This window comes from Poecilia mexicana, unplaced genomic scaffold (assembly GCF_051168715.1).
Source record: "Poecilia mexicana isolate PSO_F unplaced genomic scaffold, ASM5116871v1 scaffold_10, whole genome shotgun sequence".
NCBI lineage: Eukaryota > Metazoa > Chordata > Actinopteri > Cyprinodontiformes > Poeciliidae > Poecilia > Poecilia mexicana.
Window position 1 is genome coordinate 26950054 of NW_028263379.1, and position 18988 is coordinate 26969041.

At 38.5% G+C, this 18988-nt stretch overlaps 1 protein-coding gene and 1 long non-coding RNA gene across 3 annotated transcripts; one reads left to right on the forward strand and one right to left on the reverse strand.

Moving 5' to 3' along the window:
- Positions 1 to 1633: 1633 nt before the first annotated feature.
- On the reverse strand, positions 1634 to 13415 carry LOC106907364 (cysteine-rich transmembrane module-containing protein 1). 2 transcript variants are annotated; one of them, XM_014973036.2, is made up of 3 exons: positions 13266 to 13415; positions 5680 to 5998; positions 1634 to 2694 (listed from the first exon to the last, which is right to left on the reverse strand). In XM_014973036.2, exons 2-3 carry the CDS (start codon positions 5978 to 5980, stop codon positions 2591 to 2593), a joined length of 405 nt encoding a protein of 134 aa, XP_014828522.1. In that variant the 5' UTR covers positions 5981 to 5998; positions 13266 to 13415; the 3' UTR covers positions 1634 to 2590. The 2 variants fall into 2 exon arrangements, with proteins under 2 accessions (XP_014828522.1, XP_087865876.1); XM_088009750.1 differs by lacking the exon at positions 13266 to 13415 and adding an exon at positions 7179 to 7316.
- On the forward strand, positions 12612 to 15348 carry LOC148157140 (uncharacterized). The gene is made up of 3 exons (XR_015764499.1): positions 12612 to 12727; positions 12825 to 12848; positions 15026 to 15348. It is a non-coding gene; the product is annotated as an uncharacterized LOC148157140 (long non-coding RNA).
- Positions 15349 to 18988: the final 3640 nt, after the last annotated feature.

Genomic DNA, 18988 nt, shown 5'->3' on the forward strand with positions numbered 1-18988 from the left:
AAGAAAACATTGTACTGGTTTCAAAATTCTTAAATAAACGTGAACAATCCGGGGTCCATATGCCAATTATAGAGCCTCCTTTAACTGCAGCTACCTGTCTGTCGGGATTTGTCTCCAACAATTATTTACATGTTGTAACTTAAATTTGAACCCATTTCTACATTCTCGGAGCTCAAGCTCAGTCAGATCGGAGGGAGAATTTTGTTGAAAATCAGCTTTGAGTGTTGCTTCAGATTTACAATTGTGCTTATGTGTGGTCTTTGACTGGGCCATTCAGGTTGGGATTTGAACACAGGAACTTCTTGCTGCAATGCCACACTGCTACCAATAGAGGTGGGTAGAGAACAAAAGATTTATACTCAAGTAAGAGTAGCTCTACTCAAACGTATTTTTACTCAAATAAAGGTTACAGTTTGCTAAAATGTCCAAGAAGTATTAAATTAATGAGTAACGGATCATAACTGCTAATGTAATATTTTAAAATTATGGATTAGGTGCAAAGTCTGATATCTTGGAGACTAAAGAAAAATACAAATTGATAAAATTATAAAATAAATTTAGGAAGAAACACTTCTCCAAAACAAAACGTATTAAGTAAATGCTTCTAGTAGGTAGCGTATACTGTATGCTAAAACCAGGAGAAATGCTTCTAGTCACAACATTTACTGTTTGCTGTATCTTCACTTGTTCTCCAACAGGCTCAGCGGAAAGAAAATAACATTAATACAATGAAACTGGTGCACAAACAAGAAGTCTCAAACATAAACGTGTGTCTGTATCTGGCATTTTTAGATAAAACGATGATTCAGTAAAGTTTACTCTAACAAGAGTAGCAATGCTTCTTATTATTGCAATATTATTTACACTCACATAAATGTACATCCCCCCCGCCCCCAAAAAAAAAAAGTTATATCGTTACTACCCAGCCTGCTTTGTTCTAAACTTTTCCAATATAATTCTGAGGATGTTTGAAGTCGGCACACACCAGCCTTTTGCACTCTGTATTTTTTTGTCAGGATGGTCCCTTACTTTAGCTCCATCCATTTTCCCATTAGCTCTGTCCAGCTTTCCTGTCCTTGCTGAAGAATCTCCACCACATGATGAGTTTTACATTCTGTTGATCTATTGTGTCATTATTCAGTTACCTAGAGACGTGACAAAAACGCACACAGCTTTTATTACAGCAAAACTGTATCTGAATAAGCTGCAGGGACTTTTGGAAGAAAGGTACTTAGTGTTGTAACTTTTTAAAAAGATATGTTTTCAAGAAAAAAAAAATCTCAGTGCAAATTTCATCCTACAAAAAAAAACATCCAATTGAATCAAACGGTTGTAGCTTCATTATTGAATTGTGGTCAGGGGCCAAACACAAAGTGCTGCAAAAGGCCATCCAAACCTGAGCCCTCAAATTAAAGATTTGATTTTTCTAGATACCCATGCATCTACAATAATGTATTCTTAATGCTTTTGACATTTTTACCAGAGGTGTGAAGTGTAACCAGGAAGCGCATGCTGAACATAAGCTCAACATTTCCAGGTTTCTGCAGCTAGTATTGATCTACAGTCTCTGCACACTCCACTTACATCCATACATATTGCTGCAATCCACCCAATAATTGGAAACGACAAAGTCTTTAATTATAGCAATAAATTATTTTAATGAAAGACTCTCATCCAAAGCAAAAAAAAAGGCATTCACAGACTAAGAGGATTTCTTCCGTTGAGCAAGTACAGTTGTTTTTTTTTTTTTAATGATACTTCCAGATACATTTCCAAGGTTCAGCTTACAAATAATATTAGAATCATTTTTCATAATAATGAAAGCACATTACATTGCAGCCATTAAAAAGTTAACAGTCATCCAAAGAAAGATTACCTTTGTGTTTAAAAATGCATTTCATTTATTTTCACAAAAGACAAAAAACAGAAAAAGTGAAAGTGTGAAAATAAAACTGATACATTTCAAGCTTCTAAACGTCAACCCTCCCAAAGCTCATTAGCAGCCAGGGTCTGGGTGAAATTTGGGAACAGAGCCCCATAATGGGAGAGTAGTCCTTTGTTTGCTAATGTAGCTGAGGAATGGCGGACGAAGGGGAAGGACACAGGGGTCAGGGTTCAACAGGCAGGCAGGCAGGATTTGTTTCTTGCAGAGGTAATCATTGTAAAGTGCCAAAGAGCATCACACTAGATAAGCCTGAGATCCGTGTATACTGAAGGAACAAGCACGTACAATGTGCATCTTTTCTCAATGCGTGTGTGTGAAGGTTGTGTGTAGGTGTGCAATTTGTTTTATAAAAAAAAAAAAAAAGAGCCTCAGATTCATGTTGGTGTTAAGAAGCTCCGTTACAGACCGCTACAAGACAACTTGTGGACAAGTCTACCAGAGCCGAGGACTTCACATTGAGCGGAAAGACTTCCCTATGAGACTGGAGCTTTTGTTTATTGAGAAATAGGAGAGACGATGAGGTGAGGGGGGGGCAGAGGTGAGACGGAGCCAGGTTTTAAAGGCAGAAGAAGAAGAAAGGGGAAAGGTTGATGAGGTTTTCAGCTTACAGGAGACTAATAAGGCTGAACAAAATGAAGGAGGACGTTATGTCAGCATGTCCCAGAGACAGCAGCAGCACAGCGCCGTCCAGCAGGCCGTCAGGCAGGTGTCCGCCGTGTCGTCCCTTCTCCTGTCCTCCACCACATACACTGAGAGGGAAAGACACGCGGAAGGTTAGAAACGATAAGGCAGGGCAAAGGAAATTGGTGATTTATTTCTATTCCTCCCAAAACAAGTAGCCGAAAACCAGAGATATTTCCCAGAATTACTCTGTCAGCGAGTTCAAGGGTAACCAGGGGCCGATATGATTTCCTCTAATTACATTCCTCATAGGAGGCACATCTCCATGGCGATACCATGGCAGCCGAGATCCACAATCCAGCAGGAGCAGAGTACTCTTTGTACCGCTGGCCGCATTTAATGAGATTTCAGCGTAAAACAGTAAAACTTTCCTTTACTCCACATGGACAGCAGAGATTTTCCATCTCCTCCAGTCAACAGGTTTTAATTAGAAACATTAGAAGAGAGTGTTAGACATGTATGAAGTTTAGCAGATGTTCACAACAGGAAACTAGAAGAAAAAAAAAAATCCAACACAGGTGCTGAATAAATGGATCTCCCCTTCCTCGTTTGTGTGATTAATCATTTATGTAGAGCAAACCAGTCATCCAGCCTTTAACAGCCTGATCCGCCTCGGGTCAGACCGTAAACAGAAAGCAGCTCTGATAACGATGCAATGATCTGATTAGTGCCAAGCCCAATATTTAACAACTCTTGTCTTGATCTAAATGTCTCACAGCCAGAAGCCTGATCAACCAGAGAATGCTTATCTTGACTTAACTGCATCTGCAGATGCACCCCACCACCTTTTATAAAACGTCTCGATGTTAATTATGCTCTCTGTTCTCTCTGGGATGCTTTACATTGAACTTTATGTTTCGCATGTTGTTCTAACACGACCGATGAATTAACGCACCTCGATTCTAAACTCAAGCATGAGGATCCCCGACTACCTGAACTCTGATCAGTTTTAACATTTTGGTGGAGCTGAAACCGTTCTTAATAGACAATCCATAAATCTGTATAATTAAATGTACCTTTGAGATTTTTATTTTTCCGTTTTGCTTTTATAAAAAACTGAGGAGCACCGGAGCTCCAAACAGCTAAATGAAACAATTTGTTTCATTGTTTAACAATGCCTTACCCTTCTGCGACAGATTAAATTTAATGAAGTGAGACTACAGGAATAAATAGAGTTCAACATTAAGCAGAAGGTTAATAATAAGCTCCTGAAACGGCGTTCCCAAAGCTCTGACATCAAACCTATTAAAATTCAGCGGACTATGTCTAAACGCCAGGTGTAAGCAATTAAACACGCCAGCTGAGATAAACCTACAACTGTCTGCCATGAAAAGCGATCCATGTCCAGTCAGAGTGACGCCAGAAGCTTGCTGATGGCTACAAATCACACAATCAAGGTGAGTTTGACCTGAATGACAATAGTGGGGATTTCTGTACCGTGTTTTCCAGACTATAAGCTGCACGTTTTAAATTTCTCTGGCTGATCATTGGCTGGTCAATACGACAGGTGTGACTTATTTGTCTTTTGACTTGTGCAGCTTGTAGTCTTGAAAATACGGTATATATTTAGGCCTATTTGACGTGTGGATTAGAGAAAATCCACCAACAAACTGATTCGTAAGGAGTTTTTAAACTTCAGCAAAGATTCAATAAAAAAAAAAGATTTAAAATCTGAATTGTTGACCTGATTTTTATGCTTGGATACGGAAGTTAGTATATTTTATTGACTTTAATAGACTAACACGTACTTGTTTCAGATAGGGGTGCACTGATTGCAGTTTTACCAATTTTGACCCACCAATTTCAATGTTGGCCTACACCAATTTTTTAGACCTTACACTGTTAATTAAGGTCGCCAAGTTGACAAGAGTGGGGGGGATAATTGTTAACTTAGTAATTTATCAATTATTTTCAGACCTTTGTAGAGGGAGATCACATCGGTTCCACATGTAACCATCAGCCGATTAAGGAAATCAATCAGCAGGTCGATTATTGGTAACCCCTTGTTTCAAAGTTATGGGTTTAGAAACACAACAAACTACAAAAAGCTGTAATGGGTGACTCAAATAACTAAGAATGTAACTTAAGAAAGAAAGTAAAGCACAGTTAACTGCATTTTCTCCAGAAGATTGAGCAAACGCTCCAGGAAACGGTTTGAGTCATTTCCTGTAAAATGGTCCGAGTAGCTTTTTAAAATTTAATTTAGCATCTTAAATTAAGCTCCACCCCACACTGTACGATGGGCAATAAAAACACGTCATCTTTCTGCAGACGAGTTGAAACGTCCTACTTATAATTGCTCATGTTCTTGATCACAATGGCAATGTGTCAATCAAGGATTGTTTTGTGTCAAAACTTTTGATTTGAAAAATCAAAACCAATGACGAGGCTTAAATACATCCAACACTTAGGCCTTCTGTGACTCCGCATGTATAAAAACCAGAAAAGGTGAGCTGGAGGGCGTTGTTGTGGTTCTGCCATTAATACGTCTCTGCAGTAGTAGCAGTCGCAGGGCCATATTGGTGAGCATATGTAAAATGAGATATGGCACGTGCAGCACTCCATTCGAACTAATAATGCTGTTGAGACTCGGAGAGCTCCGCAGCAGCAGCGCTCATTAACGTGGTGCTGCACAGCCTGTTCTGTGGATAACTAAGGGGAAACAGCGGCAGCCTAATGAAAATGTCCCATTTGCCCAAGAAAGTGCAACAAATGTGTAAAAAGGGCCAAACATGCCCTTTAATCACACTAGAGACAAAAACCCAGTGTTCCTAGCTCAAACGTACTGCAGGAATGTAATTTAAGTAAAATCATGCAGGAAAAATTAAAGGTTGGTAATATTTAACAGCCTCCATTATTGATATGATTTATATATTTTTGTTTGTGTCTACTTTACTTTCTCTAGAACAGTCATCTAAGCGATTACAGAGCATTTAACATGCTAGTCCACTCAGCACTGTGCTTCCTATATCATCAATGGTATCAAATATCTTCTGTTGACTATTACAATACATCCCATATTCACACTATAGAGGGTTTTGCACACCACTCACCTGTGTTTTTTGGGGCTTCCCCATACATGGGTCCAGGAGGGGGTCCACCCTGCCAGGCATACTGTGGCTGGCCTGGATACCCCTGGAACGGGGGCTGACCTGGGCCAGGATAGGGACCTCCTGGACCCGCTGGACCAGCGGGGTAGTTAGGGTAGGCCGGGTTAGGCTGGTCCATGTTCACTGGGTATCCCTGTGGAGGATAACCTTGGGGTGGGTAGCCCTGAGGAGGTGGGCCCTGCCCTGGGTAGCCTGGAGCAGAAGGTCCACTGCCTGGGTACGGAGGCGGCTGCTCGAAATTCATCTCTGGGCTGAAGAGTCACTGTTTAAAAATAAGACAAAATAACTTTTTAGTCCACACTTAGTACAAATTACCACCACAAAATTCGGTGTCTCTTTGGGATTCTATGTGATAGGTCGACACATGGTCGACCGTAAATGTAAAGTGGGAGGAAAATGATACAAGACTCATGTTTTGTAAGTAAATGTTTGAACAGTGATGCTGTTACTGCTGCATGTCGAAAGAAGAAAACGACTAGAAGTCCAGCCCAGCGTTTAAGGGACTCAGAAAACAGCTAACACACCATCCCCATTAAGAAACACAGTAGTGGCAACATCATGCTGACTTGACGCTTTTCTCTGTCCAGTTAGAGTTAGAAGCTTCAGAAAACTAAAGACTAGGTCCAGTTCCAGAGGGATTTAGCTGGGGTTGCTGTGGCTGACTGTGGGGTCACACAGTAAACAGGCTTTTTATTTAATAAAATACATAAACATTTGTGGAACCTTTCAAGTAAAATAACCAGGTTGCTTAATAATACAAGCACAATGATGGAAACGGTGACATTTACATGTTTCACCAAAAAATGCTGAGTAATTACAGTCATATTAGAATAAACTTTAGTTCATGGATAGCAGGAGTCTATCCATGGGTCTTCATTACTAATCCAATGTTTCTGATCTCTGACGTCCATTTCTATCCGGTCAGTTAAACATCGCATGCAAAAAGTCAGAAACGCCTGAATGGACTGGACTTGTTTTTTAATGTGGCAGGTTTGAAACTGAAATGAACAAACTCAGCATACAAACAAGAATGCAATAATTTTTCCTTAATATAAAATTTGAACATATCCTACTACATCATTATAAAATAAATGTCCATTCCAAAATACTGCAAATAATTCCACTTTAAATTCAATCTGTTATCCAATTATGAATTTAGTTGGGACTTACAAGGAATACTTCTTAATCTGACCACAGATACAGAACACGACACCTTGCTGTATCAGTCTCTTGTGACATACTCTGCTATCTCTGTAACACACTGGCTGAACATTATTTCCTAGTTTTCTTAAAGGGCCAGCACACCCATTTAAACTAATGACAGAGCCAGAACAGAAACAGTATGCTGCTGCCTGTGCTAGATGCCATACAGGCAAAACATATTGTGGGGTGTGAATGAGAGAGTAATCCTGAAATGTCTGTAAAAACCCTGTCCTCGTTACCTCTCTGGTTTTTCCTCCAACAGACGTTTTCTTTTCTCGGCAGGTTCTAATTTCTCCTCACGCGAGAACACCCTGAGTCATTGTCCCTGCTGCTGGCCTCCGCTCTGATGTCGCCTCCCTTACTTTGCTCAATTGTAACAAAAAAAAAGTAACTTCTCTTTCCACATAGTTCTACACAGAAATGAAAAAATATTGTGTTTATTCCTGGCAATAAATTACCAGCAAGGGATGTAACATAGATAACAAAATCAGTAAGCTTGTTACGAATATTAGCATGACATAACGACGGGTTAACGGGTAATCATTTAGCTAACATTATTTGAATCCAACAGCATAACTTGATTCAATTAAAAAAAAAGAGTATTGATCTGCAGGACAAATTAAATGTTGCAACCCGTTAATTCAAAATTCTTCAGAGTGACTGTAGATGTTGAGAGATGGTGAGGAAAGATCTCCTGTAGCAGTCTGTATTACAGCCAATTTGAAGAAGCCTCTCACTAAAGAGTCTGTCTCTTGAAGAGGATGCTAAAGGTTGTCTATAATTTTCTTGATTTCATGTAAAATCCTTCTTTCACCTCCCTTCACAAGTGAATGCTCACGTTGCATTTAAAGACAGCTCAGACATAACACACAACAGATTAAACTGTTGTAGTGGATATGTCCTCAGTGTAGTCCATCTCGGCAGAACCTGGGTACCTGAGTGGGCGGGCCTGGCCCCCCAGTGGCATCCGCATTGGTGCAGAATCAGAATAAGACTGGGGTTCACACTCCAGCAGCACAATGATCCCAAACGCACAACAAAGAGCATTCTGGTGCTAAGTTAAAAGAGCCTAGTCAAAGTCAGGACCCAAATCCAATTACAAATCTGTGGCATTTTTGTTGTACCCACTCAGTAAATTAAATATCCAGCCAATCAGACTGTGAATTGAGCCATCTGGCAAAGAACAATGGGCCAACATTTCAGTCTCTACCTGCTCAGAACTGGTTTTCTTCCACTTCACAAGTAAACACAACTTGGTGTTGGTCTGTGTTTAGGAAAATTCTTTTGATAATTAGTGAAACACTGAGTCAATCAAAGAAATGAGCATTTGTTTTTAGGTGTTTAATTTTGAATAATCAGAGATCAGGCTAGAGGGAGAGATGGAGAAGAAAGAGGAAGAAGAGGGAAGAATAAGTGAAACTTATAATTCTGCTTTCGTATCTTTTCAGTCACGTACACGGTGCCTTGCACCCGTCTCTCCCTCGCAGGGAGTTTTTCTTTGTTTCTCCCACTCTGATTAATTGGTACTTCTACCCCCAAATCAAACTCAGTTCAAAAGAGTTTTGGTTTTGATAAAGAGAAGAAAAACATCTCCTCTGACACGCCTGTTAACAGTTCCACAGGAAGAACACTGGCTCGGAAACCTTCATTATCAGTTCAATCTTCCCAGTAAATACGCCAAAGTTTTATTTTCCCAGACATCCGTCGCATCAAATCCCAATAAAATACAACTTATAGTTGTAATGAACCAAATAGTCAGCAATAATATACATCACAAAACTACTAGATATTATTTTTTAAATCTGTTATAACGTCAAGCATTCTTATGCAAGACTGAGAGAGACATGATTCCACCTAGCCCTACATTCTGCTGTAAACAATGAGAGTAGAGCACACAGGAGTCTCAGCTGTCTCCGTTGCCCTTTCTTCCTGTAGGATGGTTAGGTAACCTCCAGAGACACATTAGGTAATGAATTCTCCTGAGCCCAGATAAGACATCCTACCATTCTCGGGAAGGGACAAAAATGATAAAACCGTTTCCCAGCACAGAAAAAGTACACATTATGATCACCGACCAGTTTGTTCCTGCACAGAACGAAAACTCAGCCACATGCAGCAGAGAAAATCCCCGCAGATTGTTTTCATGACTGCCGAAGGCGTCTCACAGCTCAGTGGTCAATCACAACTGCACCAGAGATAAGTACCATTAGCTTACGCTTCACAGAGACTCCAGCGTACAAAATGAGGCTGCTGAAATTAACCATAGGGAACAGAAGAGTTAAAAAAAAGAAAAAAAGAATGTGACCATAGACGGCCTTCGCTGGTTGCACTTTCGCACCTCATTTTCCCTTTTCGTTCACACACAAATGTGAGAAGCCCAACTAGATCACACATTTCGCATTACGAGGGCTGTGTGAAACGTTGTGCAAATGAGGGAGAAAACTCAAACACAATTCCAGGTAAAGCTTTTTAATGTTTAAGCTTTTCTGAGTGAGTTCAATAAATACCTGAAGGTTTTTCATTCCACTTGAATGAAACACCTTTGTTCAAGTGGAACGAAGGTTGAAGGCAAGTGGATTTTTACAGCTAACCGGTAATGGCTTGTGATGAAACAGATCCGAAGCTCATCACGAGCCACCGTGATGTCCGTCGCCGCATTTACGTAAAACATTAACAATGGAAGAAATGGGGGTAGACGGAAATCTGAATCTCTGCCTCTCCTCCTGGGATTTCTTCGTCACATTGTATGTACACTGTAAACACCTCCTGGTTATCTTAACCACCTGCTTTCTGTGTCAGGAGTTACATAAATAAAGATGCTGAAAGAAAACCTCTTATTCGTGTGTGTGTATTTGTTTTCTGCTCTGGAAAAATTAATACTACCAATATTTAGGTCAAAGTACAGTTTCCAAGGACTCCTTACATATTATCAGCAACTAGTTTTATTGTGGCTATTGGGGAAATATGCCAAGATGATTGGTACAACACATGCTTATCTCTTAAACACGGTACGTTTGTGAAACATGAACTGATGTAATGGAAAACAGGCTTTGCAGCGTGGTGCTTTATAATCAATGTTTGGAATAGGTATAGTGTTTATAAGATACAAAAACAAACATTTTCAACATGATTAAATTTCCTTTATTGCTGCAAAAAAATAGTAAATCATCACTGTTACACTAATGTTGTCTAGAACATTTATAAATTGTCGTTTTGACACTGATTGGAGATACACAACCATAAAATTGGAGTTGATTACCAATCTCTGATTGACGTCAAGTCAGATTTCTCTATAAAACTATGATATGAAAAGATATAATCATACAAAATATTCTCTCTAGCCGTTCTGCCTATGAGCATTCATTATATATACGCTAGGAGGCAAGGGAATTTTTAGATCATTGTATGCGAGTACAACAGGGCTTTACAATGTTGGCATTTTTTATTAAAAATAAAGACATCTTAGCACTCCTGGCATTACTAAAGCAGCAGTTTATGTGTGTATTCCCATGCTTGAAACTATTCTGAGATATATTTAGCCTTTATATCATTAGCTGAAAATCTCACTCCCTTTTGCAGCCTGAAAAAACTATGCAACATCTAAATGTGTCATAAAATACAGTTTTGTTTCTGAAAATGTCTTACTGCGCTGTCCCTAACACCGACGCAAAAAATAGTTACAATTTAGTCGTCTTTCAGGAGGAACAACTTCAACACCGAAAAATTGTTTTAAGTCCAAACAGTAAGTGAGCAGTGAGAGTAAATAAAGCCAACAACCCGTTCGTTCTTCTCGACAGATAATCTCTGTGTCCATCTTCTCCACTAAACCGCCTGAATTTTGCAGTAGTTTGTGAAGAATACACCTATTTGCAGTTATTTTTACATAATAATACACACAGAAAAAGACAATACCAATTGGGTTTTTAGTAGAGACTGTGCAATAAGCATTTCAGTTGGATTAGCTTAGTTACCTTAATACAAGGTTGGCACTAATTTGTACACAATGACTATGTTTTTCATAGTCTGAAATACTTCTGAATGGATAATTTGCAAAGCAAAGTTGTAGGAGCCTTCTTGCAACCAGCTGATGAGCACTTCTTCAGCGACGTCAAGCTTGCAGAACCATTTAGATTTCACTGGTTGCACAGTTTAAATGAATTGACGATTTACACTGCATTGTGTACAACAAATTGTGGGATAGCAGAAAAAGTTAACCTCTTAATTACCTTACATTGGCTAAAACATACCAGAATCCTCAATTTAAAAAAAATTGCTTGTAGTAATTACACGGCTTTATTAAATGCTGCCAATCGCTGCATTCTGTTATTTCTGTAAACAGAAGTATAACACATCATTGGTAGGGACAGCAGCGTCCCTAGCAACGGTGCCCCTCTTACTGATCAGAGGTCGCAAGATTTTTGCCTTACGGTTTATTTCTATTGTAATTATCCAGGTCCAGAGTAATACTGATGGTTAAATAAATAATTTTAACTTGTTACAGGGAGGGACAAAGTCCATCTTCTACCACCAGTATCCTAGATCGCGTCTCTAGTGCCACATTCGCTTGTTTGTGACACAGAAGACTAGATAAGTATACATATTGTAGCATCATATATGATAAGTAAGGTTTTCCATGGATACATAGATTGATTTCTTGTCGGCTTCATAATCAAAACACGCATGACCGAGAACGATTAGTGATGGACAGATTTATACACTAAATGACGCAAAATAATGAAATCAGTGAAAGTCCCATCTTGATCAACATTGTCTTAGAATAAGATTTTTTTTGTTGTTTTTTTTAAATACTGATATGAATATGAACGTTAGATTCACACACAAACTTTTGACAGTTATGTTACTCCATACAAGGGCACCTTGATCCTAATAACAACCACAAGTCTAGTTTCAACATTTCAGCACCAAAGTGACGCTGGAAAAACCTCAACCTTTTACCGGTACATTCCTGCTTTCACTATGCCAACAAGTCGAATGCAGAAAACAACAACAAAAGAAAAAAAAACTGATAATCTTCTGGTGTTAGATTACAGGGTAAACACTGAGGTGGAGTTTCATTCAAAAGAAAGCCCTAATGTCTTACACCAATGAGGATCTATGCCAACACTAAAGTTTGTCTTTTGGCCCACTGTTTTGTGTCTTTTCTTACATAAAAATAGTTCAAGTCAAGAATATGTTGCAAATGGACCAGAAATTAACTGAATTTATTTTATTGAGCCTATTTAAGTCCAGACTGAGAGCACTAGAGGACTTCTTTAAATTGTGACTATTTTTAATAATTATTTGTATGCTGTTTTAATTGTGTAACTATTTGGAATTGATTTATAACCTTTGCTGCCTCTTGGCCAACACTCTCTCAAGAAAGGTTATGGAGTTTTTAATCTCAGTGGGACTTTCCTGGTTACAAAAAAAGGTCAAATAAAATGAATAAATAAATTTGGTTTAAAAAAAAATGTTTGAATTCATTCAGTACTCAAAAGCACTGCTTTGCGTTTGCGTATCTAATCTACGTGACTGGTCTCTCCTTCATTTGCATGGGTGTCACCTGTTTTATGTCTTTCCACTCTGAACAGCAGATGTCTGTGGGTTAGCTCAAACCATGTTTTCACAACACGATCTTGGTGATATCACAAAAAGACACATACACACAGGGAGGAAAGTTCATCTGGGGGATCTTTGAAGCCATCTGGAATAGGCCCAGTCAGCTCCAGTTAAATATAGCCAATACTGTCATCACTGAAACTGATAAACCCAGGTTCACGGTACCCAGGTAAAAGCTAAGGCAGTTTCCTTTTACAACAAAGCCAGAGATTTCCATGAAATAGAGCAGCTACTGTAACTTAGCAGCCCATGTTTTCTTTTCCCAGTCTCCAGGGACATAAGGGCACAAGGTAAGCTGTATTTCAAGACACCCCTTTGGAGCTCATTAGGAGGAATCACCACAAATATTTTTCACACACGTTTGTGAGCACATTTCACCATTTGCTCACTCACTAGAGTTAAGCAACTAATAAAACATTTAAGACAAACGAAACCAAGATACATGATATTGTTCTGTTTAGCTGCTTAGCAACACTAATTTGACTGAAAATTGCTATAATGCGTTTATTTAATGTCTCCATACTAGCTTTGTTTGTATTTCTAGCTAATAATCATATTTATGACTCGTATCAAATATTAAGCTAGCCTGTCAATATTAGACATGCGTAACACGGTACATCCAGGCCATAACCCTGCCCAGAGGTTCAAATTGAAAAGGCTCCTAAATACATAAATACTGAAGTTAACGGAAACAATGAACCGCTTACCTTGAAACAAAACGGCTCCGATATTTCTATGAACGCAGTGATGTTAGCTTAGCAGCAAACTCACTCTCCGGTGTTGTTTTCTTTACAATTTTACCGCAATGAGCGACCCCCTTCTGAAGCCCAGTGCGTGCAGCCGTAGCTGAACGTGACGTCATTTAGAAGGGCGTGTCTAATAATAATAGAAAAAAAAAGCTCTGAAAGAAAAAGCAGATGATTGGCGGTTGACACGGCCATTGGTCACAGCGTCCAATCAAAAACGAGAAAGAAGAAACTGTGACTCCTGATCATTTGACTTGATGAAAGATTAAACAGACCCACTTCCACATCATCCAGTGGATGACGAAGCAACACGAGGGAAAGGAAAGAAGCTGAGATGAGTGACTAATTTGTGTTCATCAGTAGAGGCTCAGCTTCTTGCTTTTACATTTAAATATGAGGGTAACATAAATTTGGCATCAATTCCTTCATTAGTATTTTTGACACAAATTCCATACATAAATGTAAAAAAAAATCCCCTGGCAGATTATTTAACTTATAAGCCATATTTTCTATATCTTAAGTGGATAAATTAACATTGAGGAATTGACTTTAAAAAAAAAAAACAAGCTCATATATATTGGTCATATATATTGGTGAAAAGTTACTTGTAAGTCCACTTGAAATAAAACAAAACTAAGTACGACGGAGAAATATTGCCATACAAAATATATATTGAGAATTGATAGCATTACGAGAATAAAACGCAACTTATGTTGGACATTGGTAAATTTAAAACAACAATTAAGCATTATCTTTGGACATATTTTTATTAAAACCTACCTGAAATTTGTTCTGGCCTGGCAAGTCCTCATTGTTTAAAACCAAAAATCTTCTAATTGTATTTGAGAGGAACAGATGTTTGTGATGTTGTCCATAAGAGGGCGCCAGGGCTCTATGTCATTTGTGTAATTGTGTTAATTAGGACTGTTGTAAATGATTATTTTAGTCGAATAATTAATGGCTTGTTCTGACAATCGGTTAATCAAATAAAAAATATTAAACAAAAATATTGGTAAATACTGATGTAACTGAAGTATTCATATCAGATATCAATATTGGCCTAATTTTTCATAGCTCAATTTTTTAAGTCAACCTGGACAAAAAATACACAAACATTTGAAATGATATTCAACAAAATAATAAAGCATAAATAATGAAGCAGCAAGTCACAAAGACATTAAAATACATGCATACTCCTATATGTTATGTATCGACCAGTAAATTTAACAGATGAACTCTCATTTTGCATTGTCTGTAACATTACATAGTCTAGAGCCGGGGCTGTCAACATTTTTCAGCCTGGGAAGCCTAAACCAATTTTTGCTCACTGGGTGAATGTGACTGAAATGTATGATTTTATGTCTTTTTTTACCAACATGAATATTTGTCGCATTCATGTTAACCTGTATTTAAAGACGTAACTTAGAAGTTTGTACAAAAAATGTGTAATTAATCTGAATTCTCACTATCTCCTTGCAGTGTCTCTGTCACTCCATTAGAGGTCGCAATCGCTCCATTGAGGACCTGATTTAGACCATTTACGCATAGAGGAACAGTTCTTAATTTAATTGTGCAAGGGGAACCGAACTGTTTGTGTGTTTTTTTTCTCAGACCTATAACCAGTACACTATTTAATATTCCAGTGTGTTTCAAAACTTCTCAATGTTCATTGTTTTTCTAACCGGCTCAAACTGGCACCTTCCTCACTTTGTGTTTTTCAGCTGCTGCTTCTCAGCAATTTGATCCAAATCTGACTGACAGGTTCCACAGCAAAACTGTCAAGAAGTGGCTTCGCTATCCACCACAGCGGGAGTAAGGCATCGCAATGAACCAAAGTGATGCCAACCAGAGTCAAACTGGTTATGCAGCTTGCACTGTTTCTCTGGTTCATACAGTACAAAGCTTAAGCTCATGGATGCTGTTCTTCCATGAACAATAGGAAGAACAGCGTCCATGACTCCTTTTTGGCTGTCATGTTTGACACAGCCAAAAAGGAGTCAAACATGTTTCCAGGTCTATGCCTGTTTTCTTAAATAAAATGTAATATTAATGCCATGTTGTCATTTTTTAAGCTTGTGTCACACACATCTTCAATCTTCATTAAGATAATTCTAAATGACAAAATACTCATCATCTGCCAACAACATTGTGTGTTTAACACCAGTGAAGAAACATTTATTGGTATGTTATAATATAGACCTACCAGACCAAAAAATGTATATGAATCAATATTGATTGCTTAACTTTCATACAATATAAAATTAATATAAATGTGCATGCAGATCCACATTCAGATGGTGGCTAAATCAACATTGATATGGTGTCAGTTATAATTGAAACCATAATGTTGATTCAACCTGAAAGTCACTGACCACGTTCAATAACGTTTCAATGTCAGACTTCATTGTGGGTTCAATGTTTCATACCATTGTTTCAATGTTGATTCAGTCATATTTTGCCATCTATAATTCGAATTATTTTCATAAATCACAAAATAACATTACATCCGTCAAAAGTTGTCATCCAACAGATTACCTTTGTTTAAAAATGTATTTAATTTATTTGAACAAAAAAGACAAAAACAAAAATGTGTGAAAATAAAATGGATACATTTCAAGCTTCTAAATCGTGGCTTAATACCAGCCAAGGTCTGGGTGAAATTTGGGAACAGAGCCCAATGAGGGGAAACGATTGTTTGGAAGCTGGGTTTTGGCCTCTGTGTGGGTTTTTCCTGTTCCTCTAGTCATCCACCTGAGGGAGCCTGGGAGTTGCTGAGCCACTGGAGGGTAGATTTGCTGTGTGTTCAAATGCACCTGCAATCAATCAGCCTCATCTGGCTGAGTATAAGAGGATCTGCTGCAAGTCCTCCAATGCCTTCGATGGTTTTCTCACCAGCTTTCTAGTGACAACTCCTTGTGTTGCCCTAGAGCCTCCCCATGCCTTCAAGATTCTCTGTGATAATTTATGCTTTAATTCCTAAGGCTGGCAATGCTCTGCTTTTCTTGCTCCCTGTTGGCTCTGTGTAACCTGTCCGTCGTCCAACGATTCCACCATCCAGTAGCTCTTATCTGATCGCTCCAAGAAACCTTTTTCGCTCCCAGCTCCAGGATTTCCCTACACAAAGACCCAAGTCCAAGATTCCACTCACCTCCCCCTGATAGACTATCTTCATCATCCTCAGTTAGATCAACGTTCATAATTGCACTTAACTTCCCTGCTCAGGTTATTCACCTTTTCCCCGCTCTGTTTCCAGTGTTCCTGTTTGCTCCTGTCTCCAGAACCCCAGACAATGACGCACATTTTATTATTGTTCAATAAATTTTATTTTATTTTTTTTATTTTTCTTGAGAGTGTTCTGCATGTGGACCAAAAGCATACCCAAAAACATGACAGATGAGATGTCTGGTTTACATTAGACTAGAGTTCATCCAACTAAGGCTGCAGCAAATTCAAGATACAGCAACAAAAGAGTATATTCAGAATGCGCAGACAGCAGCGTTCAGTGTCGTCCTGTTTATTGCCTGGCTGTATAATCACTGAAAAGGAAACATTTAAAAAGTTAGAGAAGATAAGACAAAGGGCAAAGGAAATCAACAATGCAAATAGTGATTTTTTTTTTTTTTGCTCCTCAAAAATGATGGAAAACCAGAAGTATTTCTGAGAATTAATTTGTCAGGACACCAGCAGAGCATTCAACGATAACCAAGGCTGATATGACTTCCTCTACATAGCACTCTGCTTCCCATGTTATTAATGGTATTTTATTTTATTTTTTTGTATGTACGATACTGGATGGTACCATCCAGTATCATATATGCTTATCCTTAGCATATAAGGATAAGCGTATATCCTTATATGCTAAGGATATATGCTTAGCATATGGGCTGCTGGTCCCCATCTCCAACAGTCAACAGGGGAGATGGACAGGTCACCAGTCCAACGCAGAGACAAATAGGACAAACAATAACGCCACTTAACTTGATAGTCATGTTTTGGACTGTGGGAGGAAGCTGGAGTACCTAGAGAGAACATGCAGAAAGATCCCAGGCCAGGATCTGAACCCAGGACCTTCTTGCTGCAAGACTACAGGGCTACTAACTGCACTACTGTGCTATACCATTGATAACATGATATACCATGACTGACTATGACTCTACATTCCATATTCAAGTAGTGTCCAAAGTAAGTTCTTAAAGACCTGAATCATGGTTTAGTTCTTTCCTTGGTTCACCAAATTATGGTTCATTAGAAGGCCTCTGCAGAACTTTGACATTCTGAGGAGGTGTGTCTGTAAATTTCTTTACAGAACCAACTTTGTAATCTGAACTTTACTTTAATCTGTAAAATTCAGATTACATAATTTACACATTAAAGCCACAGAATAAACCTTCATAGAGGGAAATAAGGTGGTGAACAAAGACATCTGGAATGACTTCACATTTGACATGTTTCACACATTCACACTGCCAGGGATGCCCTTTACTTCCTGTATTGTCACCCCATAAAGGATCATAGTGCTATAGCCAGAGTGATGACAGAATGGAAGAGGTGTCGGCTCAGCACAGTGTGTTGTTGCAGGTATGCAGAACCTGTTTGAGCTGGAGCAGTGTTTTTTTGGGAGGGTGGCAGGCTTAGAACTGAAAGTCTTTCTTTTTCATTTGAATCAGCTGTGTTGGACGACATGTCTAAAACTGGCAGTTCACTGGCACTGAACATCCATGCCATATTCACATTACAAAAGATTGTGCACACCACTCACCAACGTTCTGTTGCGCTGCAGGAGCTTGACTTTGGTCAACATGGTAGATCACTTGGTCACCGTTAACATAGGCTTGGTTTCCGTACATGTTTTCTGCGACAGAGAAGGGGACAGAGATAATCAGACGAGTAATTTTTTTCACCAAGTAAATATTTTTTCTTGGAGCAATCACTCTGTAGAATGACTGATAGCCAGAACTAAATAGCCAATAATACAAAGCAAATATATTTAACAGTTATTGAGGTACTTCAACATGTCTACAATGTGAAAACATATTCAACAGAACATTCGGTAACACTTTATTTGAAGGTGTGTGCATAAGACTGACATGACACTGTCATAAACATGACATAACATCTGTCATGAACATGAACGAGGCTTTATTAATCTTTATGACAGTTGTCATGAAGTGTCATTTGGTAAATAATGACACTTTTAATGTAAATAATGTAAATTATGATAATTTAATGCAAAGTTGGCATTTTTAATGGACTTTTAATGGAACTTTTAGAGCAACTTTGCATTAAAAGTGTCATTATTTACTGAATGACACTTCATGACAACTGTCATAAACATTAATAATGACTTCTTCATGTTCATGACAGATGTTATGTCATGTTTTTGACAGTGTCATGTCAGTCTTATGCACACCCCTTCAAATAAAGTGTTACCGAACATTCCTAAGGGGAAAAAAACTTGATAATGTTCTTTATACATCTTCAATGTGATGTATATGTAGGCCGTTGTTGATTTGTGACTTTGTTGTGAATGTTTTTGTTATATATTGTGAGGGTTTTTAATCACCGGGATTTATGTGATACCTCTATGAGGGATCATTTTCAGAAAATACTGCACCAACCTACGCATCTAGTGTAAAACTCACACCGCTTGCTTGACTCATGTGCATTCAATGCAGACTTTAAAG